This window comes from Panthera leo, chromosome B3 (genome assembly GCF_018350215.1).
Source record: "Panthera leo isolate Ple1 chromosome B3, P.leo_Ple1_pat1.1, whole genome shotgun sequence".
Taxonomy (NCBI): domain Eukaryota; kingdom Metazoa; phylum Chordata; class Mammalia; order Carnivora; family Felidae; genus Panthera; species Panthera leo.
Genome location: NC_056684.1, coordinates 86,478,202 through 86,501,240, shown reverse-complemented (window position 1 = coordinate 86,501,240; position 23,039 = coordinate 86,478,202). Strand labels below are relative to the sequence as shown.

Sequence of the window (23,039 nt, the reverse complement as noted above, 5' to 3'; positions counted from 1 at the left end):
TCTCTGGTCAACTATTATTTGTGCACCTTCCTTATTACCCATTATTCCCAAAAGATCAATATGCTAGCAAGATGAACTTAAGAAAGTAGGGCTTGAGAAATGAAGGAAAAAAAAACAACAGGAGGAAACTGCACTAATCCAAACATAACGTCACCAGGACCCAGACTAGGTTGAGGGCAACTGGAAAAGACAAGGAAAAAAATTACAAGCAATGTTAGGAGGCAGGGTGTCTGGCTGGCTCATCTGGTAGAACATGCAACTCTTGATCTTGGGGCCATGAGTGTGAGCCCCAAATTGGGTGTAGAGATTACTTAAAAATAAAATCTTAAACAAATAATAATGTTAGGAGGTATCTAAGCCTTGGAGACTGATTATGGGTGAAAGCAAGGGAAGATTACAGATAAATCCAAGGTTTCAGAGTTGGGATTTGTGGCACAGGTTGAAGAATAGCCAGTTGAACTGGGGAAAACAGAGCAGGAACATGGTCTTCAGTGGGGAGAGGGGACCCAAAAGGAGAGGGAAGGTTATTACCCAAGAAGTAGTATCCATTTGAGTAAGTCAGAGAGCTATCCATGGTAATAATCAAGACAGTATTTTGTGGTTCAGAAAAAAAAAGTGGCTTTTTTAATCCTAATAATAATGTACCAATTTTTGGGGTCCCTGGGTGTCTCAGTCAATTAAGCATCCGACTCTTGATTTCGGCTCAGGTCATGATCTCACAGTTCATGGGTTTGAGCCCAGCATCAGGCTCTGCTCTGGCAGCACGGAGCCTGCTTGGGGTCTCTCTTTCCCTGTCTCTCTCTTCCCCTCCCCCACCTGCTCTCTCTCTCAGGATAACTAAACATTAAAAAAAATGTACCATTTTAAATAAACTCATTTAAGTCAAAAAGTAACTCAGATTAAAGAAAAGTAATAAGCAAATAGTAGTAAGGCAATACACAAACATGGTAAAAATTATTAAATTACACATATATAAAATGAATTTGGAAAGCATTCTCACAATAGGAAAAGACTCAGGGTTAGGATAAACCTATAAACAGGGCAAAGATGTAAAATATACAAAGTTCACCCAGTCCTGGTCCCTGGGCTATAGTTCCTGACTCCCTCAAGATGGTAATGGGAGGACTCTTGGTCAATTTCTGAAAGCCCTGAGGTTCCTTCACTCCTTAAATATGTGTCTTCTCTCTCCAGAGTTGTAATTAGGTTTGAGACTAAAAGTCTGCAAAACACAATTTGCATATTAGAGAGCACTTTTTTCAGGGGGAACCTACCTCCATGCCTTGGCCCTTACCCAGGCCATTTTTTCACATTTGCACATCCTCAACAATCGTAACTGTTTCCAACACAAATAATGTTTTACCTTTAAAGATTTGGCTGCTTTGGAATCACCTATGGGCTGTTCATCTTTCAAAAGTTTACTTGATTCATCTGCTGGTTGAACTTCCAGAGTTTCCTGAGATTTAAATACTATGCTTTCTGTTTCTGAGACTCCCCACTCCAATACATCCTCTTGTTCAAGCTGGAAAATACTTGATAAAGTTTCAGGAAGTTTCTCAAGCACATTCTGTAGGAAAACATAAATGTATGTTTAAGATCTTCTTATTGGTTCTTCCAAAGTTTTAAGTCACACAATATTTCTTTCTAACCATAAAATGATTATAAAAATGCATGATTGAAATTAAACAAAGATAGTAAGTTTCCTGTGAAGATTTAGAAATAGAAGCTCAAATTGAGTTAAAAATGTAAAGGCTACCGGGGCGCCTGGGTGGCGCAGTCGGTTAAGCGTCCGACTTCAGCCAGGTCACGATCTCGCGGTCCGTGAGTTCGAGCCCCGCGTCAGGCTCTGGGCTGATGGCTCGGAGCCTGGAGCCTGTTTCCGATTCTGTGTCTCCCTCTCTCTCTGCCCCTCCCCTGTTCATGCTCTGTCTCTCTCTGTCCCAAAAATAAAATAAAAAAAAAAAAAAAAAAAAAAAAATGTAAAGGCTACCAAATTATTTCCTCTGGCTCTTGTCTCAGAAAATACAACTACCCCCAGGTTATTATGCACCAATTCTAAGGAAATCATAAGACTTCAGTCTTACCCTGACTTCACCCCACACGCATACAGAATCAAGGCCCACAGAAACAACTGACCTCTGCCCAATCCGAGGTTCTCTGGTCCTAAGAAATGTGGTTCCTACTAGCCAGATGCTCCTCCAGAAGACTGATCTCAGGTCCTCAAAGAAGAGCTGACCCAGAGGTCTCAAGAAGACCACCCAGACATCCCAACTCTATCCCAAGCCCTAATGAAAAATTCTCACAAAATATCACTCTTAAAACTATTTTGTCTTCCTTAAAAATGTCTCAGTGGGGCGCCTGAGTGGCTCAGTTGGTTAAGCATCTGACTCTTGATTTCAGCTCAGGTCATGATCTCATAGTCATGAGATCAAGCCCCGCATCAGGCTCCATGCTGTGTGTAGAGCTTTCTTGGGATTCTCTCTCCCTCTCTCTCTGCCCCACTCCCACTCATGGTGTCTCTCTCTCTCACTCTCCCAAAAGAAAGAAATAAACATTAAAAAAAAAAGTCTCACTGACTTAATCTGTATCTCACCAAGTCTTATGGAAAATATCTTTATAGCCATATTTGGATATTAACCAATTTTAAACCAAGATTATTTGGGATTATGGAGTACTGGCAGTTAAAACTTCACTGCCTCAAATTAACAGATGATAAAACTAGTCTGACTTACCTAAAAATCTGAATTGTAGAGAATGACTTGAAAATGCAATTGTATCACTTTGTTCTTGATACATTCATTTGCTAATAAGTAAAATAAGAGGTAAAGCTGGCAAACAGTACCAAATACTACATAAATGTCTTTATTACGCCAAAAGGGATGGCTAAACCAAGAAATTTCCATTTATAAAATTAAACTTTAATCTGGAGCTCATATTTTTATAAAACTGCTTACTGGACACTACTATAATTTATTGTAACTAGATGGGACATTATTCAAATCCTATATCTGTCAATTAACAGATGTATGATTTTGGTCAAGTTAATTAACCCTTTTTAGTCTCATTTTCCTCACTGATTAAAAAAAAAGAGGTTAACAAAATCTTTTTCATAAAATGGCAGAATAGATACCCTAGAGGGACAGGTGCCATGGGCCCTATGCTGTCTACTTATGACAAACTCATTCGTTTCATGCACCACAGATTTGGCACTGTTTATCACTCTCTTTCTTTTGAATTTCTCTTCTACTGGCTTCAACACACACTCCCAGCATTCTGGTTTGGAGGACTAAACAGATGAAGGCACCACCCTCCAAAATAGAAAATGAGGAAGAAAAGTTTGAGGAGAGGCAAATGACCCTCTTTAGTACTCATCCCAGCCTTATTTCTCCACAAAATGTTTACTGGTCCTATCACTCTGTGCCCTGCCTCTATTTCAGAATGTATCATACTGTATTATAATTGTCTAGGTAATCATTATCACAGTTGTAATCATCAACATATAGAAGCATTATCTCATTTAAATTTAATCTTCCACCACAACTCCATGAAGTAGGAACTGTTTGTAACCCCATTTTGTGGATGAAGAAATGGAGACTTACAGAATTAAGTAACCTGCCCAAGGTCACACTGACAGTAAGTAGCAGTGCTCTGTTTGAACTTAGACAATCTGATTCCAACCTGTACTCTCTTACCCTCCTTCCCCTATACCCAACAGACTAGCACTTCTCAAAGTGTGTTCCACAGACTCCTGGCAATCTTTGAGCCCCTTTCAGATGATCTGCAGTGTTAAAACTATTTTCAAAATAATACTAAACCTTATTTGCTTTTTTCACTGTGTTGACATTTGCAGTGATGATGGAAAAGCAGTAGTAGGTAGAACAATGAACCAATACTTTTCTTTTTTTTTAATTTTTTTAATGTTTATTTATTTTTGAAGGAGAGAGAGAGAGAGAGAGACAGAGCATGAGCAGGGGACGGGCAGAGAGAGAGGGGGACAACAGAATCTGAAGCAGGCTCCAGGCTCTGAGCTGTCAGCACAGAGCACCACGTGGGGCTTGAACCCACAAACCCTGAGATCATGACCTGAGCCAAAGTCAACCAACTGAGCCACCCAGGCACCCCTGAACCAGTACTTTTCAAATTATTAACACATGAGATTACAAAAGTGTACAGGGGTAAAGAGCCATTCAAAGAGCAAGGCAGATCAATGGATTTTAATGTAAGGATATACAATAAGTTAATTTATCTTGTTTCAGGTTCCCCATTGCAACTCATCTTTAAGAAACTACCACTTGTACAGTTTGGATGTATTAATAGAGAATAGTATCCATAATTATGTTAAAAGGCTATTAAAATGTTACTCCCGTTTCAATCTGTATGAGACAAGACCTACTGAATATACTTCAACCAAAAGAACATACACAACAGATTGAATGCAGAAACAGATATGAGACTCTAGCTCTCTATTAAATCAGGTATTATAGAGATTTGCAAAGAAAAAAAAAAAAGTAAAACAATGCTACCATTCTTGCTAAATTATTTTTTGGATACAATTTTTTTCTTAATATGTTTTGTGTTCATATGTAATTGAACATAATAATTGTGTTATTATTTTAAATTAATGAATAAATATTTTATATTTTTCTCAGTTTTAATTTCAATTATGGTATATATTGGTTGAAATAATCCACATAAACAAAAACTCCTTTGGGTCCTTAAAATATTTTCTAAGAGTTTAAAGGCATCCTGAGAACAGAGAGTTTAAGTACATTAAAACTTTAAAGTCTGGGGCCCCTGGGTGGCTCAATCAGTTGAGCATCCAACTTCGGCTCAGGTCATGATCTCATGGTTCATGGGTTTGAGCCTCATGTCGGGCTCTGTGCTGACAGCTCAGAGTCTGGAGCCTGCTTCAGATTCTGTGTCTCCCTCTCTCTCTCTGTCTCCCCACTCTCCCACCCCCCACCTCTCAAAAATAAATAAACATTTTTAAAAAACCTTAAAATTTGAGGATTTCTTAAAAAGGAAATTGTGTCTGGGGCATCTGGGTGGCTCAGTCGGTTGAGTGTCTGACTTCAGCTCAGGTTTTTGATCTCATAGTTCGTGGGTTCAAGCCCCGCGTCAGGCTCTGTGCTGACAGCTCCAAGCCTGGACCTGCTTCAGATTCTGTGTCTCCCTTTCTCTCTGCCCCTCCTTCACTCGCACTCTGTCCCTCTCTCTCTGTCTCAAAAATAAAAAACATTAAAAAAAATTTGTTTTAAAAAGGAAATTGTGTCTTACCTATCTTTTATGTCTCAAGTACTTAGTGCACTGTATATCATCAGCAATTATTTGTAAACGAGTGAATGAATAAATAAAAGAAAATGATATCAGTTTCTTCCTCTGCTATGTATTTAGTCTCTATTTAGAATACTCATTGAACGGTATTGTACTTTGTCTCTTTATCTATTGGTCTACTCCATACAATGAGTTCTTCAAGGTCAAGAACTGTCTTTTCTATCTTTGTATTAACCATGTCTACAATAATATCTATCACATTGTAGAAAAGGAATAAATAAGTTCCTTGATTTTTTTATAATTATGTGAGGAAATCATTCTCCATGATGATTCAAAAACTATTATATTTAAAATGGTGGGTACTTAAAATAAGTTGTATCAAAGAACTGAGAGACCTTTGGCCTGTGGCACTGAGATGTTCACAAGTGAAGCTACATACTCTGAGGATGCCAGGCACAACTTAGAAAGAACAGACCCTCTTCAAATAAGAGCATGTTGCTCTATGCTCCCCCAGAAAAATGTCAGCTCAGGAATCTTCTAGAACTCCAAGGGACAAGTAGGATAGACAGGTAGAGTTCTGCTTTCTAGCAGAGTAGGCACCCCGAAAAATGTATCTAGAAAGATACCACAGAGGAGTCTTTTTACCATGACCAGGTATCAAATTAAAAGGTACTTACTTTATGTCAGGGTACCTGGGTAGCTCAGTTGGTTGAATATCTGACTCTTGATTTTGGCTCAGGTCATGATCTCACACTATGTGAGTTCAAGCTCTGTATCAAGTTCATGCTGAGTATGGAACCTGCTTGGGGTTCTCAATCTCTCTCTCTCTCTCTCTGCTCCTCTTGCTCTCGTTCTATCTCTTTCAAAATAAATAAACTTAAAAAAAAAAAGGTACTTTACCTATTAAAAAGCCAGTGGCCAGAAGAGGTCCAGTGATTGCTTATAAATGTCAAAGCTGAGAGAATGGTTCCCACAAAATTACAAGGAAATCAATATTTTTGTTTAAATCTTTATTTTAAATAGTCAAGATAATGTCTAAGCTAGGCACCTGATAATTGGCCTTTTTCATAGGTTCCTGAAAATGGTATCTTTTCCTATACTTTACATGAACATAATAAATGGTATTAAGTCACTTCATTTATTAATGAAGAACTTCTATTTTTCTGCACCTAACTAATCTTGTATTTTGAATTTACTATACCTATTAGAAGTTCAGACATCAGAGGTTTCAATATCTACCAGAGGGATCTAGGTGATCCCTAGAGGCAACTACCATAGATGTCAGTCTTAAGCCCAAAGCATATGTGGGAAAGCTTCAAAATTGATTTAGCCACATATTAGTGCCACACATCCTGGGTCCTGAGGTAGGAGATGAGAACACAAAGCAGAAAAAGGCATGGTCTCAACCCAGAAGCATTTCAAACTCTAGCAGTTTAACCAGTTGTGGAAAGTAATATCACTGGATCCATGGCTTTTGTGAAAAGATCCCATATATTTTCTAACCATGACATATTATCATAAAAATGAAGTGTGAAGTTTTATGTATGTGGATTCACATTTTCAGGAACTATAGAGCTTGCAATTTAACAATAGTTTACAAATTCTTTATAAAGGAAATGACCATCGTGCCATCATTTGTATTATGTAAATACAGATTTCTATACACATGGAGCTGCGCCCCATTCATAGGGAATATGTTCCAGATTGCTTTGAATCCTGTAAATATTTTGCCAATGATGGATGGAAAGGAAACTTTATTTCTGAAACAAACTTCTGTCATCAACAGTCCATATTTCTCCACAAAATTTTTCCCCCATCAACAATAGAAAAAATAAAATGATGCTTTCTTAGAAGCTAATAACTTTTAATTAACTCTCCAACTACTTTCTAGATCTAAATGCCTAGACTAGAGGAATTGTTAAAATCTTTCCCTTCTGAAAAGAGTTTTGGGCCTTATCTCCAAAGGTCTATGATAGGCAGCAACAGTGACCGAAAAGAGCCAAGACTCTCAAAGTGATATTGGATTAGGGATTTTTACAGTTAAACACACCTCTAAAATAAATTCTTTATTTAGATAAGCATTCTAGCAACAAGACACAGGCTACTACTTCAATATTGGCAGGGAGGATTCTTATTAAAGACTTTACCATTTGAGGTTCCTCAAAACTTATCTGTAATCCTTGCTCCGCTGGCACTTGAGATGGCTTGTGACCGTACTCTTTCCCCATTAAAGATGTATCCTTGAAGAAGAAAAAGAAAACAATTTAAATAATGACAGTTTTTAAAATCATTGAGCTATATTATTCAATGCAGCAAAATTCTACTCATTTAATCAGTGGGGAATAAATACAAGCTAATGAATACTATGCAGTAAATGAGAAATATAAAACAAAAGACACAATAAAAATATTTTGTCTATTATTCTGACTTCTCGGCTTTTTAAATTATTGGCATCTGTAGGTATATCATCAGATTTAATAAGACAATTGAGTAAAGGTAGAGATACTGTAAAACACGGCTATTAAATGGCTGCACAAGAAAGATAAAATCAAAACAAAAATTTAATCTAATCAAAAGCAAGAAGGAGTATGATTATACTTAAAATTTCAATAAGTATAACTGCTAGTATCATTTTTATCACTACTAATGCTAATTGCTATGATATAGTCTCTATTCAGCTGAAGTGGTAAGAAGACAGTCCACCACAACGTCTAACAATGAATAGTAATAAAGAGACCCAGCTCCTGCCCAAAGTGTAAAGTCACAGACCAGGTATCAACAGGCAAGTTATTTTGCTCCCCTTAACCTCAGTTTTATCCTCTTTAAAACAGGCATTTGACCATATGACTTTTGACACCCCCTTTCTCCTCCAGATTTTTAGTACATTCACTATAAACCTCAGAAGGGTCACACATCGGTAGTGGTGCTAAATCAGCTCTAGAGTAATGGCTTCTTAGGACTTTAATAACATTTTAAAATAATGCTGGAAAAGATGAAGCTGATCTTCAAGTAGCTTAATGGACTTTTAGAACAAACTCCATCACTTTTGAAAGGAAAACAACAAAATCTCATATTCTACAATGTAAAATGCACAGTATTCAGCACTCAATCAAATTTGACCAGTCTCATGGAGAAGCATGAATATGTGACACTTAAAAGAAGAAAAATTAGAAAAAGAGTCAGAAATGATAGATATGTTGGAATTAGTGGATAAGGATCTTGAAATTTCCAATATAAATATAAAATGCTCAAATATATAAGAGGAGCATAAGATATAAAAAAAAAAAAAAGAATTGGGCACCTGGGTGGCTCAGTCAATTAAGTATCTAACTCTTGGTTTTGGCTCAGGTCATGATCCCATGGCTCAAGAGGGAGTCCCATGTAGGGCTGTGTGCTGACAGTGTGGAGCCTGCTTGGGATTCTCTCTCTCCCTATTTCAGCCCCTCCCCCACTCTCTCTCTGCCCTTCCCATGCTCACTTGGTCTCTCAAAATAAATAAATAAGCTTTAAAAAAACAGAATCAAATGGAATGTCTAGATAAAACACATTATCTAAAATAAAAATTTCACTGAGTGGCATTAATAGCAGAGAAGACATTGCAGGAAGGTAATATTTGTTAACCTGAAGACATAGAAACAACACAAATGAATCACAGAGAGAAATAAAAACTGAAAGAAAATTAATACCCAGTCTAACATAATCTTTCATTAGAGTCCCAGAAAAGGGAGTGTGAAGGGAGCAGAAAATATTTGTACAGAAAAAAATGGCCAAAAGTTTCCAAATTTGATAACAACTATAAACCCTTGATGCAAAAATTTCCATGAATTTCAAGCAGAAACACACAAAGAATACTATGCCAAGCACATTATAGTCAAAATGAAGAAAACTAGTAATAAAGCAAAAAATCTCATCAGCATCCAGAGAAACATTAAGTACAAAGAAACAAATAATTAGTGGTAACAATTACCACAAACTAACATTGCAGGCTTCCTATCAGAATTATGCAGACTGGAAGACAATGAAGCAACATATTTAGAGTACCTGTACTGAAAGAAAACACTGTCTACATAATATTCTATAACCAGCAAAATTATCTTTCAAAACCAAAGGTGAAATACTTTTTCAGCAAACTAAAGGTGAAAGAATTCATTGCCATCAAACCTGCATTACAAGAAATGTTAAAGGAAATACTTTGAGCAGACGGAAAATGGTATCAGGTCAAACTTTGAATGCACACAATGGAAATAAGTAGTAGAATGATTTAAAATGTGTGTAAAATAAAAAGAGACATTTTTCTCTTTTAAAATTTTTTTAAATATAATGAATGGTTTAAATAAAATTAGTAATGTATTGTTTTATAACATATATAGATATGAAGTATGCATTAATGATAACACAATGATGGGAGAAGGGAAAAGAAGTATTCTTCTGTAAGTTTCTTATACCATATGTGAAACATTATATTATCTATAGGGATAATTTAAATATTCACATTGTAAAATCCATTAGCACCTACAATAAAACAATAAAACAAAGAGGTAAATAAACTAATTAAGTAGTACAAAATACCATAAAATGCTTTAAAAATAATTAAAAGAAGGCAGGTAAAGAGGAGGAAAAAAACAATAAACAAATGTGGCATATAGAAACCAAATAGCAAGATAGTAAACATAAACCCAACCATATCAATAATTCTATGTAAATGGTTCTAAATACTCCAGTTAAAAGACAAAGATTGTCACGGCAGAGAAAAAGAAGACCCTACTATATGATTGCTATAGGAAACCTACTTTAAGTATAAAGATATAAATAAGTTAAAAGTAAAAGGATTAAGGGGGTTATAACACACAAACATTAATCATAAGAAAACTGGAGTGGTTGTATTAATATCAGACAAAGTAGACGTCACTTCAAAACAAGAAATGTTAGCAAGAAAAAGAAGATAATTTCATAATAATACAAGAGTTAAGTTCCTCAGAAAATATGAAATTACGCACTAATGACAATGCTTCAAAGGACATTGAAAAAAACTAACAAAACTGAAAAGAGAACTAGAAAATTTCATTATTATATTTGGGAATTTCAAACCAACACTATCTGGCCCCTGAGATTTAGCTTTTTATAAATATACTAACTAAACAGGAAATGTAAAATGTGAAATCCTACAAAAATTTCTTTACAATATTTTAGGTTTATAAATGTAACATTAAAGTATAAAACCCTGACAATAATGAACACCAAATTCAGGATATCATTCACACCTGAGGAGGAAGAGAATTATTGGAATTGGAAACAGGTACAAAGGGGGCCTCTACTTTACTTGTAATTTCCTATTTATTTAAACAATCTGAAGTGAGTATGACAAAAAGAGTAAATTTTGAAAAATCTGGTGAGTACTTTTTCTACAATTGAAAATATTTTATAATAAAGAAATTTCTAAACACATTTCATGTAGGTAATGTAACAATGTCAAAGATGGATTAAAAATATCTTAATAAAGAAAACTAGGGATGCATGGGTGGCTCAGTCAGGTAAGCATCCAATTTCAGCTCAGGTCACAATCTTGTGGTTCACAAGTTTGACAGTTCTGTTCTCAGTCTTGGGCTGACAGCTCAGAGCCTGGAGCCTGCTTCAGATTCCGTGTCTCCCTCTCTCCCTGCCTCTCCCCTGCTCATGCATTCTCTCACAAAAAATAAAAATAAAAATAAATAAAAAATAAAAAAAGAGAAACCTATAGTTTACCTTACTTGTGAACATAAATGGGAAAAAAATCCCAATTAAAATATTTTCAAATGAAACTAATCATCATATTTAGAAACAATAAATCTTGACTAAGGAAATTCTTCCCAGAACTACATGGAAAATTCATTGCTAGTTCATAAGATTAACAGATTAACATGGAAATTCATATGATTAACTCAGTAACTGCTGAGGATGACCATCAATAAAATTCAACACCTATATCTGAGTAAAAAGTAACTAGAAACAAAAAAACTTAAACCTCACGGGAGATATTTGCAGATTCCTGCACCAAACATATTTCAAAATAAAACATTAGATAGATGAGGCCTAATGCAACAAGAAACACCACATGTATAAATAACATAGAGTAGAAGACCAAAAAGTTACTATTAGTAGATTATGTGACCATATATTTCATGGAAAAAAGAAAATTAACTGAAAAACTAGTAGGCCAAAGCATATCTAATAAATTCAATAAATAAAATTTCATACCAGCAATAACCACTTAAGATCCCATTTTTAAAATAAAAATAAGCAAATAATATAAGCAATAAAATGCATGAATCTCAAAAACATTACGCTTAGCAGAAAAAGCCAGGTTAAAATGGTATCAGAAAAGCCAAAAATAGCATCCATCTCCAAACCACCCAATAAAGTAAATATAAAGACAAAAATATATGAAAACTTAAAAGTATTTGTCAAATTAAAGTCCAATGCCTGGGCTTTTTCTTTTTTTTCTATGGGTCATACTTCCTTGTTTATTTGTATGCCTCATAATTGATTGTTGAAAGGCTTATAGCAACCCAGGGAGCACTTTTTAATGATGACTAATCACAGTAAGAACAGTGAGTATGTTTAGTGTTTTAACTTGCCCTATTCCCATAATCTGGGAATAAGCAGTAGTCTTGAAAAATAAAGATAACAATAAAATAAATATTTTAGTAACTCTCAGCCATAAGAATGTCTATCAGTTGTTTATGGTCAGTCTCAGCCTATCAATAGTGATGCTATTAACTGGAAATACCTGTGGGCAACTACCTGGGCTCATACTATTTGTGGTGAGCCCTCGGAGACATTTCCCCAACCACAGCAAATGTTGTGGCTGGATCAGCATGTGCTGTTCTTATTATCACTACAACACATACCCCAGCAACAACTACCAGGGAACTTTGAAAAGACAAGGTTTATCACTTATGAGTTCTAAAGGGTACATGGCATACCAAGGAGCACACAGTGAGTTTGTTAGGAGAGGGAGGGAGAGGAATGGGACATGGACCTGGGGTTCTGACTTTATTAGAGTTGAAGTGGGATGCCCAGGGTTTACCAGATTCACTATTTATTGGTGAATTTAAAACACAAGTGTGGGAATTAAAGCACAGGAAAGAAAACACAGGCAGGTAGTCAAAGGATTATCCAGGTCAACCAGAACTTTCCAAAAAAGGGAAACTTCATGGTTGGGGCAGCCTGGCTCTTTATCTAGTTGTGTAGTTGACACACATTCAAGATGGATGTCTTTTAAATGAATGCCTTAGCGATCAAAACCTGAATGTCAGGCACTTACATTACAATCAAAAAAGCTAATTGTCAGGTGCCTACACTACATTGATTTGCACACCTTAGGCTGTGCACATTCTCTGAAAAGACTAGAAGTCCTAAGTTTTCACCTCCGACTGACACTGAGGCTCTAGGCAAGCTGAAAGTTAGAACTAACTCAGGGTTGTAAATTGTCTGCCTGAGGACTGAGGTATGTCCCAACACACAAAAGAGCCCCTCCGAAAATCTGAGACACATTGGTTCCAGCCATTCAAGAAAATCTATATTCAATCATTACCTGACCACTAAGCTAATAAAACAGAGACTTCAGTGGCCACACACAACAGAGAATACAAACTTCACAAAGTTAGTTCAAGAAAGTCACTAATTTTTTTTAATTACAACAAGAAAAACAAGAACAACAATAGGAAATAGCACCATTAACAAACCCTGGGGGGAGAAGTAGGATCTTATTTCCACAATTATCACATTATATTATTTTAAATGTCCAGTTTATAACAACAACCAAAAACAAAAACAAAAACAAAAAACAAACAAACAAACAAAAAGAGACATGCAAAAAAAACAAGAAATTATGGCTCAACATAGGAAACAAGATATAGAAACCATCCTTTAGGAAGCTCAGACATTGGACCTATTACATAAACACTTCAAATCATCTTTTTAAATACATTAAAAAGCTAAGGAAACCTTGTCAAAGCAACTGAAGAAAAGTATAACAGTAATGTCTCAACAAATTGATAATACCACTAAAAAAGCAGAAGGAAAAAAAATTAAAAATAAAATAAAAAGACAAATAAACCACTAAAACTGACCCAAGAAAAAGCAGAAAAATTTATCAGACCTATAACAAATAGAGAGATTGAATCAGTAATCAAAAACCTTCCTACAAAGAAAAGTCCAGGACCAGATGGCTTCCCTGGTGAACTCTACCAAACATTTTTTTAATCTTTCTTTTTTCATTTAAATGTTAATTTATTTATTTTTGAGAGAGAGTGAGAGAGAACAAGTTGGGAAGGAGCAGAGAGAGAAAGAGAGCACAAGCCAGGGAGGGGCAGAGAGAGGAGACACAGGATCCAAAGCAGTCTCCAGACCAAGCTGTAAGCACAGAGCCCAATGCTGGGCTCAAATGGTGAGATCAGGACCTTAGCCAAAGTCAGGCACTTAACCTTAACCGACTGAGCCACCCAGGTACCCCTCTACCAAACATTTAAAGAAAAATTAACATCAATCCTTCTCAAACTTTTCCAAAATATAAAAGAGGAAGGAAAACTTTGTAACTAATTCTATAATTCTAATACCAAAACCAGATAAAGACACTGCAAGAAAAGAAAACTATAGACCATTTTCCTTATGAGTGTAGATGCAAAAATCCTGAATAAAGTACTAGCAAACTGAGCCAGGAGCAAACTATGATGACATGGTCAAGTGAGTTTTATCCTAAGAATTCAAGATGGTTAAGGGGCACCTGGGTGGCTCAGTCAGTTAAGCATCCAACTTAGGCTCAGGTCATGATCTCACAGTTCATGAGTTTGAGCCCTGGGTCAGGCTCTGTGCTGACAACTTAGAGCCTGGAACCTGCTTTGGATTCTGTGTCTCCTTCTCTGCAGCTCCCCCACTTGCTCTCTCTCTCTCTCTTTCTCTCTCTCTCTCTCTCAAAAATAAACATTAAAAAATTTTTTAAAAGAATTCAAGATGGTTAAATACATGAAAATCAATCAATATAAAATATCTCTTGAACAGAATGAAGGGAAAATGAATAGACATTTCTCCAAAGAAGACATGCAAATAGCCAAAAGCACTTGAAAAGATATTCAAAATCTTTAATCATTAGGAAAACACAAATCAAAATCACAATACCACTTCACACTCACCAGGATGGCTATAATAGAAAAAAAAGACAATAACATGAGTTGGTGAGAAAGTGCAGAAATTGAAACTTGTACATTGCTGGTGGGGACGCAAATGATGCAGTCACTGTGAAACAGTTTGATGGTTACCTAAAACTTAAACATAGAATTACCATATAATCTAGCATTTCTGCTTTTATGAATATTCCTAAAAGAATTGAAAGCAGGTATTCAAACAGACATCTGTACATCGATTTCATAGTAACACTATTCACAATAGCCAAAAGGTGGCAACAACCTGATATCCATCAACTGATGAATGGATGAAAAAATGTGGCACATACATACAAATGGAATATTATTCAGCCAAAAAATAAAAAATGAAGCACTGATGCATGCTATAGCATGGATGGGCCTCAAAAACAGTATGCTAATTGAAAGAAGCCAAACATAAAGGCCATACATATATTGTATGACAGCATTTATATGAAAAATCCAGACTAGATAAATCCATAGAGTCAAAAAGCCAACTAATGGTTGCCAGGCACTGAAAGCAAAGTGGGGACAGCAGTAGATGGGGGGGTGACTGCTTAATGTGTATGAGTTAACCTTTCAGGTGAGGAAATTGTTTGGGAACCAAATGGAGTTAATGAGTCTATATTGTGAATATACTAGGTTTCCATTGAATTGTTCACTTTAAGATGGGTTAATTTTATGTTATGTGAATTTCACTTCAATGTAAAAAGAAAAGTGATTAGTATGATAAGGACTTGGAGATATTCTCTGCTCATTTGACATTTTTACTAACAGTAAAATGTATACTTGATAGTTATAAGACATTGTCCTATGACAAAAGGACTTATTTTTGTTTGTATTATAATACATTCATAGAATATATTATAGAAAAATTCACATCTGACATTTAAAAAAGACCTGTAATGTAAAAAATAACCATTTATTGACAATAATTTTGCTAGTGTTAGATTAAATTCTAGCAACAGAGACACATAATGGATGTGTAAAGAGTAAAAAGCAGTAAAAAAAAAAATGCTTCCTCTAACCTTAGGAAATATATTAATTAGTAAGTCAAATTTAAAAAATAGTAAAATAGTTGCTTCACTTAATCTCAGGAAATTAATTAATTTATAAGTCAAAAAAAACATAATCATCTTCATGGCAGTCTCAAGTGAAAATTATATGGAAGGCAGTATGATAAGTTGGTTGAACATACATGCTCTGTGATCCAATTGCTTGGATTTAAATCTTGCCTCTGTTACTTTTGGGCAGACATGAACAAAGTACTTAATCTCTCTGGGTCTCAGTTTTATAAAATGGAGATAATAATAGAACATACCTTTCATGTTTATTATAAGGAATAAATGAGATTATACATGAATATAGAAAATATTCTGTACATAATAGCTATTATTATTCACATTAAAATAAAAACAAAATAAGGATGCCTACTGTCACCAAAATCATTTGACATTATACTTACAGATTCTAGATATGAAACATAAATAAAACACACAATTATAGGAAATGATTTAACCAAATTACTGTTTTTTGAAGAGGCTATCACTGTATGCCTAGAAAACTCAAAAGAATCTAATGCAAAAGTATTAGAAATGTTATTTAGCAGTTAAATCCATTAACAAAAACCAAATTTAGAAAATGAGAAAAGGGGGGAGCCTGGCTCACTCAGTGAAGCATGTGATTCTTGATTTCAGGGGTGTGCGTTCAAGCCCCACATTGGGCGTGGAGCCTACTTAAAAAAGAAAAAAGGAAAAAAGGAACAAAATCACAAAAGCAACAAAAATATAAACTATCAAAACAGTGCCTTAAGAGTGTGAGGAAAACTAAAAAACTTTATTGAAGATACAAAAGTTGACTTGAATCAGAAATCTTGGATTTGGGACTAAAAAAAAATTGAAAAATTTTAAGAGAAATACAATTACAGTAGTCCCTTCTTATCCACAGGGGATATGTTCCAACATGCCTGAAACCACAGATAGTACCAAACTCTATGTATACTGTGTTTTTTCCTATAAAGACATACCTATGATAAAGTTTAATTTATAAGTTAGGGACAGTAAGAGATTACTAATAATAACTAATAATAAATAGAACAATTATAACAATATACTACAATAAAAGTCAATGTGTATGTGGTTTCTCTCTCAAAATATCTTACCGTACTGTACTCACCCTTCTTGCGATGATATGGGATGACAAATGTCTATATGACAAGATGAAGTGAGGTGAACGACGGAGGCATTGTGACATAGCGTTAGGCTACTATTGACTTTCTGACAATATGTCAGGAGGAGGATCATCTGGTTCCAGACTGTGGTTGACTGTGGGTAACTGGACCCACAGAAAACAACACCATGGATAAGGGGGAGCTACATGTATTAATGCTATTTTGTCCACCTGGGTCAGAAACTATAATAACTAATATACTTCTACATTTTTCACATGGTCTGTCAGAGTTGAACAAATTTTTTTAACTTTTTTTTAAAGTTTATTTATTTTTGAGAGACAGAGACAGAACATGAGCAGGGGAGGGTCAGAGAGAGAGGGAGACACAGAATCAGAAGCAGGCTCCAGACTCTGAGCTATCAGCACAGAGCCTGACACTGGGCTGGAACCCACAAACTATGAGATCATGACCTGAACCGAAGTTGGATGTTTAATCAACTGAGCCACGCAGGCGTCCCTGAACAAATTTTTAAACACCTGAAAATTTATAAAGCTATGAGCAGCCCAGCTTCACAATCCTGGATACATTTTTCATGTGTTTCACAGAGCAGCTTCGACCTCTCGTGTCTACCTTAGAGTCCAGAATGTCAGAGCCGGAAGGAACTTGAAAGATCAGTGAAGTCTGAAGGAAGCGCAGATTTCAGCCACTGAAACCAGAGCTCGGAGCCCCAAAGTGTGCTGTGTAGTATTCAAAACAAACAGAGCCCACGGTCTTTCCCCTGAACCGCTTCTAGCCGCTGGACTAGCAACAGAAGCAGCAGTGTTCCTCTGGCCTGTTAGGCAGAACCTGTGTTCTTTTCAAATCCTCTTTAAAAGAAGAGAGGTGCTGAGAGCAACTTTCCCCCTACTCTTCCTCATGCAATCCAAGTTCTCCCCAGAGGAGGCTGGCTGCAAAGACATGGGCCAAAAGAATGTTTTTAACGGATACTCTTTTAAGATTTCGTCAGCACTTATTCAAGGTGCGCTATCTTTAAATAACTTACTACGAAGTTTAAGTTTCAGAAAGAAGGAAAGAAAAGACATTTTTATAGCCCTAAACTAATACTTGTCCACACAGGTTATTTTCTTGAGAAACAGCCCTGATTTGCATTGACTTTTTCTTGTTTCCCCGCAGGCAAAACCCTGCTGGCATTGGCCTGCAGAATCCTGCTTACGGGACCAAGAATGTGTCAGGGCTGCTTTGCAAACCTTCCCAACCACATTTGACTTTTTTTTTTTAATTAAACATTTTACATGATTGTTCTGGATGGCTGGATCATATATTCAGTAAACTGTCAGTTGTAAAAAAATATGATTAAAAAAACCAACTTGAATGGCTACCACATAAATTTAAATATCAAAATTGTTACAGACACTATCTATAACTAACTATGTATGGTATCTTTTCCACAAAGTCCTAACAGAATACAGTCCATGATTTCCACTTTTCATATTACTTTTCTGATAGGTGCCCTATCTCATAAAACTATAGAGTACTTTTAGAAAAAAATTATTGAAGCATTCATGAAAAGTTTGTTTAATCCAGGTCATCTAAAACAGATATAATCAGAAAAATATTTCCAGAATATTATCAAGTAATGCACTATCCCTTACTCCTTAACATTCATACCAGGGAAGGCAACACAAATCTAGGCTTTTCCTTTCAAAAACCTACAGATAAATATGAATGAATATGCCTGCTTCTAGGTTATGGTATCTACTATATCAGATATGATATTCCTCTGAATTAAGCAATAATTATTCAGTGATTTAGGACCAGCTATTGACCAACAGTGTGTTACAGTGCTTTAGGGCCAGGGATCCAAGAGAATTAGAAGGCAAGGTTCTTTTCCTCAAGAAGTTTACAATCTAATTAGGGAAATTAAAATAACAGACTAGAAATAATTTTTTTTAATACAAAGCAATGTACTCAAGCAACCTAATTATTATGTACAGGACCCAAGTTCAACAGGGATTCAGTTTATAGGCAGAGATGAGGATAAGAGTACAAATATCAGAATATGCACCAGTTCCAATTATGCCTCTGAAAAAAAAAAAAAAAACGGGCTGGGAGCAGAGGAAGAGGGAAGGGAGAACAGCGGTTCTCATTTCATATCTTAATATAAGACCACCTGATTAATTATATGCCTGTATCAATTCACGTTGAAAGTTTTTATACCTCTTTTATTTATTTAGCCAACAGGAATTTATAATTCTAAAACTTTCAAGACATAAACTGAAAAAGGATGAAAACATTTTTGTTATGGTTTCTCAGATGACATTAAATCTGAACATTTCTATCAGTTTTTGCTGTCCCTAAAATCAAATAACAAGTTCAATTTATTTTCTTAAATGTTTTCTATTATAAAATCATTCAAAAAATTTAAAACTTACTAAGTTAGCACACACCTAACCTATCCTAATATTCAGCAAAAACATTTGTAGTACCATTCCCAGGTCTTATTAACAAAAAGGCTCTGGGAGCTAGTGTCCAAGATGGTCCCTAGTGATTTCCACCTCCCAGCAGTTCCCTCCACAGTGAATAGGGCTAACTTGTGTAATCAATAATCAGTAAGATATAGCAGAAATGATAGTGTATAGCTATGTCGTAAAAGATACAGCAACTTCCACCTACTCTCTCTTAGATCACTCACCCTAGGAGAAACCAGCTGTCATGTTAACACTCAAGCAATCCTATGAAGAGGTCCACATGATAAGGAATTGAGGTCTCCTACAAATTTCCAGCACCAAATTGCCAGTCTTGGAATTGAAACCTTCCAGCCCCAATCAAGTCTTCAAATTATGGCAGCCCCCAACAAGATCTTGATGACATCCCATGAGAAACCTCAAGCCAGAATCATATACAGAAGTTGCCCCTGGATTTGTGACCCACAGACACTATATGAATTCATAAATGTCCATTACTTTAAGCTGCTAAGGTTTGGGGTGATCGGTTACAAAGAAATAAATAACTGAAAAAAACTCAAAAGGTAAAACTCTAGCTCTTCACATATGTCATGACATTTCCTAGAAAACCTATGATCTCAGAATCACATAACAATTATCATTTATTTAGGTAAGTGTGTGTTTTCTTCCTTATTACCTAGTCTCCATAATTTTTGTTAGCCTTTTTGTTTAAGAAAATCTATTAAAAACTGAAGTACTTTGTGCTAGATTATTAATCAAAACAAAAAGTGTGTGCATTAACAATATATACCAGGAGATACTTAATACACCCTTCTTTGTCCCACATAATTATTCCACATACATCACGAAATAGTATCATCTAACATTTCATTACATATATCAGCAACTTTAAAAGACACATCCCTTTCACCTCACACCTGTCAGAATGACTAAAATCTTGTGTTGTTACACAAGAAACAACAAGTGTTGACAAGGATGTGGAGAAAGGAGAACCCTTGTGAATGTTGGTGGAAATGCAAACTGGTGCAGCCACTTTGGAAAATAGTACGGAGGTTCTTCAAAGAGTTAAAAATAGAACTACCCTATGATCCAGCAATCTCACTTCTTGGTATTTGCCCAAAGAATACAAAAACACTAATTCAAAGGGATACCTGCACTCCTATGTTTAAAGCAGCATTATTTACAATAGCCAAGATATGGAAGCAGCCCAAGTGTCCATGATTGGTGAATGGATAAAGAAGAGCTGGTATGGATACATACAATGAACTATTATTCAGCCATTAAAAAGAGTGAAATCTTGCCATTTGCAATGACATGAATGGAGCTAGAGAGTATAATACTGAATTAAATAAGTCAGTCAGAAAAAGACAAATACCATATAACTTCACACATATGTGGAATTTAAGACACAAAACAAATGAGTAAAGGAAAAAATTGAGAGAGAAAGAAACCAAGAAGCAGACTCTTAATTATAGAGAACAATCTGATAGTTACCAGAGGGGAGGTGGGTGGGGGGATAGGTGAAGTAGGTGAGTGCACTTGTTGTGATGAGCACGGGGTGATGTATGGAAATGTTGTATCACTATATTGTACATCTGAAACTAAAATAACACAGTATGTTAACTAACTGGAATTAAAATAAAAATTTGGAAAAAGGACACATCCCATGAACCAAATGTTAACAGCATTTATGAAGGCTACCAAATCACAGAGAAATAAAGAGCTTACTAGAAGCAAAAGGTGTTATAAGCCCACACCAAGAAATGGTTCCTCGTCCTATTATTAAACAAAGCCAATGAAGGAAATTCTGTAAGTCCTATAACACAGATCTATAAATAATAATATCTACACTATGTTTATAATTTAGGCAGTTTATACATATACACTTTCCTTAGTTAAGATGAAAAATGAGGGGCGCCTGGGTGGCTCAGTCGGTTGAGCGGCCGACTTCAGCTCAGGTCATGATCTCGCGGCCTGTGAGTTTGAGCCCTGCGTCGGGCTCTGTGCTGACAGCTCAGAGCCTGGAGCCTGGTTCAGATTCTGTGTCTCCCTCTCTCTGACCCTCCCCCGTTCATGCTCTGTCTCTCTCTGTCTCAAAAATAAATAAACGTTAAAAAAAATTTTTTTTTTAAAAAAAGATGAAAAATGACTAATACCACCCATAAAGGAGCCTTCAGTTATCCCTTCTCCATACTAAATTCCAGCTCCTCCAATTTTTTCTTGTATGGATCTGGGAGTAGAAATGATAAATTTTCAGAAGGACCTATAAGAATGTTCTTGAAACCTCCTAATGTCACACATGATTTAATAACATAAATACTTCAATAATAAAATTCATGTCTCTAAGAGAGAGCATATTTTAATTTATACCATTCAACAAATATTTATTTAAAGAATGACTACTAAGTCCAGGGAATTATGCAGGGTGATGTGAGGGATAAAAAAATCACAAGATAAATAATCTTGCCTCCAGGTTGTTTATGATCTGATAGAACAGATTCAGCATTCATTTGATCCATCCTACTAAAAATAAAAAGACAAGTAAGACTCGATTCTGATCACTTAGGTATTCACAGCCTGGACAAACATATATATTGGTACATACATAAATAACAATAATACATGGCATAAAAGACACAGAAAGTAAATTTGTAACACAGAGTTGGAGTGAGGAGGGGGCAGATTAAATAGATTTAAAATAGAAGGCAGTATTTCCACAAAATAGGCATAAGAGAAAAGTAGGAGTTAAATGTGCCCAGTGGATACAAAGGGCATTTCATGTGGAGAAAGACTCCTTGGTCAAATTTTCAAGTCCTTTCTCCTCCCCCAGGGCAGGCACAAATATGCCACTTACTGCCAATAGGTAAGGTGAGGATGAAAGGTATCTTCATATTGGTCCCCTCACTCCCTATACCCAGTTCTACTTCCAAGGGATGGTGAGGAACCCTATGGTTTGCTTCTCTAAAATAGCTGTACTGACAGCCAGATTCCAATGTAAAGGGGGAAATCACTCTATTCATTTGGGTTTATATGAAGTTGTGAGAACTTGAACGACATTACCTATGACCTTAATTTCCCTCCTCCCACTTTGCTCATTTCTGAAGCAACAAAGTTTATCTCTGGGTAGAAGCAAACAGCTTATTCAAGTCATGAAGTGGTTTGATCACTGTTCTCAGTTGGAAGCATCAGAAACGGACCCTTTTTCATGTAGATGGTATTGAAAGGCTGGCAAGATCACAGAATCAGTGCGAAAGAAACCAAAGGAGTCACAAGATCAAGAAGCAGGAAACATCATAATAGTGTTATAGCAAGAATAGACTTGTCAGGCTTCCTCATGACACAATGGCTCAAAACAAATCCTTACCATTCCTTTCTTAAGCAGATATGGTATGTTCAGGAAGTTTTAAAAGTGTAGTGGATATGGGACACCTGGGTGGCTCAGTTGGTTAAGTGTCCAACTCTTGATTTTGGCTCAGGTCATGATCTCATGGTTGGTGAGTTCAAGTTGACAGCACAGAGCCTGCTTGAGATTCTCTCTCTCTCTCTCTCTCTCTCTCTCTCAATCTCAATCTCTCTCTCTGCCTCTCCCTCTCTCCCCTCTCAAAATAAATAAATAAACATTTTTTAAAAAGTGTAGTGGATGGCTGGTGTGTCAAATCACATTAACGGCTTCAATTCTTCACTTCTCACTCTACCTACACACTTTGCTATGTAACTTTTCAGTTTTTCCATCAAGAAGCAAAGTATATTTTCCTATGTCTTGACTCTTAATTCATCTATGTGATTTGCTTTGGCCAATAAAATGAGGCAGAAGTATTGTGTGCCAATTCTGAATTTAGGGCTCAAGAGTTCTTATATGTTGTTCTCTTGAGCTTCTGCTGTCCCTTTGTGCAGTCATTTTCACTGTTCAAACCAATGGTTCCAGGGTGAAAAAAACATGAAAGTGCCTGGTCT

General features: G+C 35.9%; 1 protein-coding gene across 4 annotated transcripts in view; it reads right to left on the bottom strand.

Moving 5' to 3' along the window:
* The window catches only part of TTC6 (tetratricopeptide repeat domain 6), a 203,360-nt gene that overhangs the window by 130,243 nt on the left and 50,078 nt on the right, over positions 1-23,039 (bottom strand). For all 4 annotated transcript variants that reach the window (XM_042943017.1, XM_042943018.1, XM_042943019.1 and 1 more), the window contains exons 3-4: positions 7,419-7,511; positions 1,361-1,564 (exon numbers count right to left, since the gene is read on the bottom strand). In XM_042943017.1, coding sequence (XP_042798951.1) covers positions 1,361-1,564; positions 7,419-7,511 — 297 coding nt within the window. The remainder of the gene's footprint in view (positions 1-1,360; positions 1,565-7,418; positions 7,512-23,039) is intronic.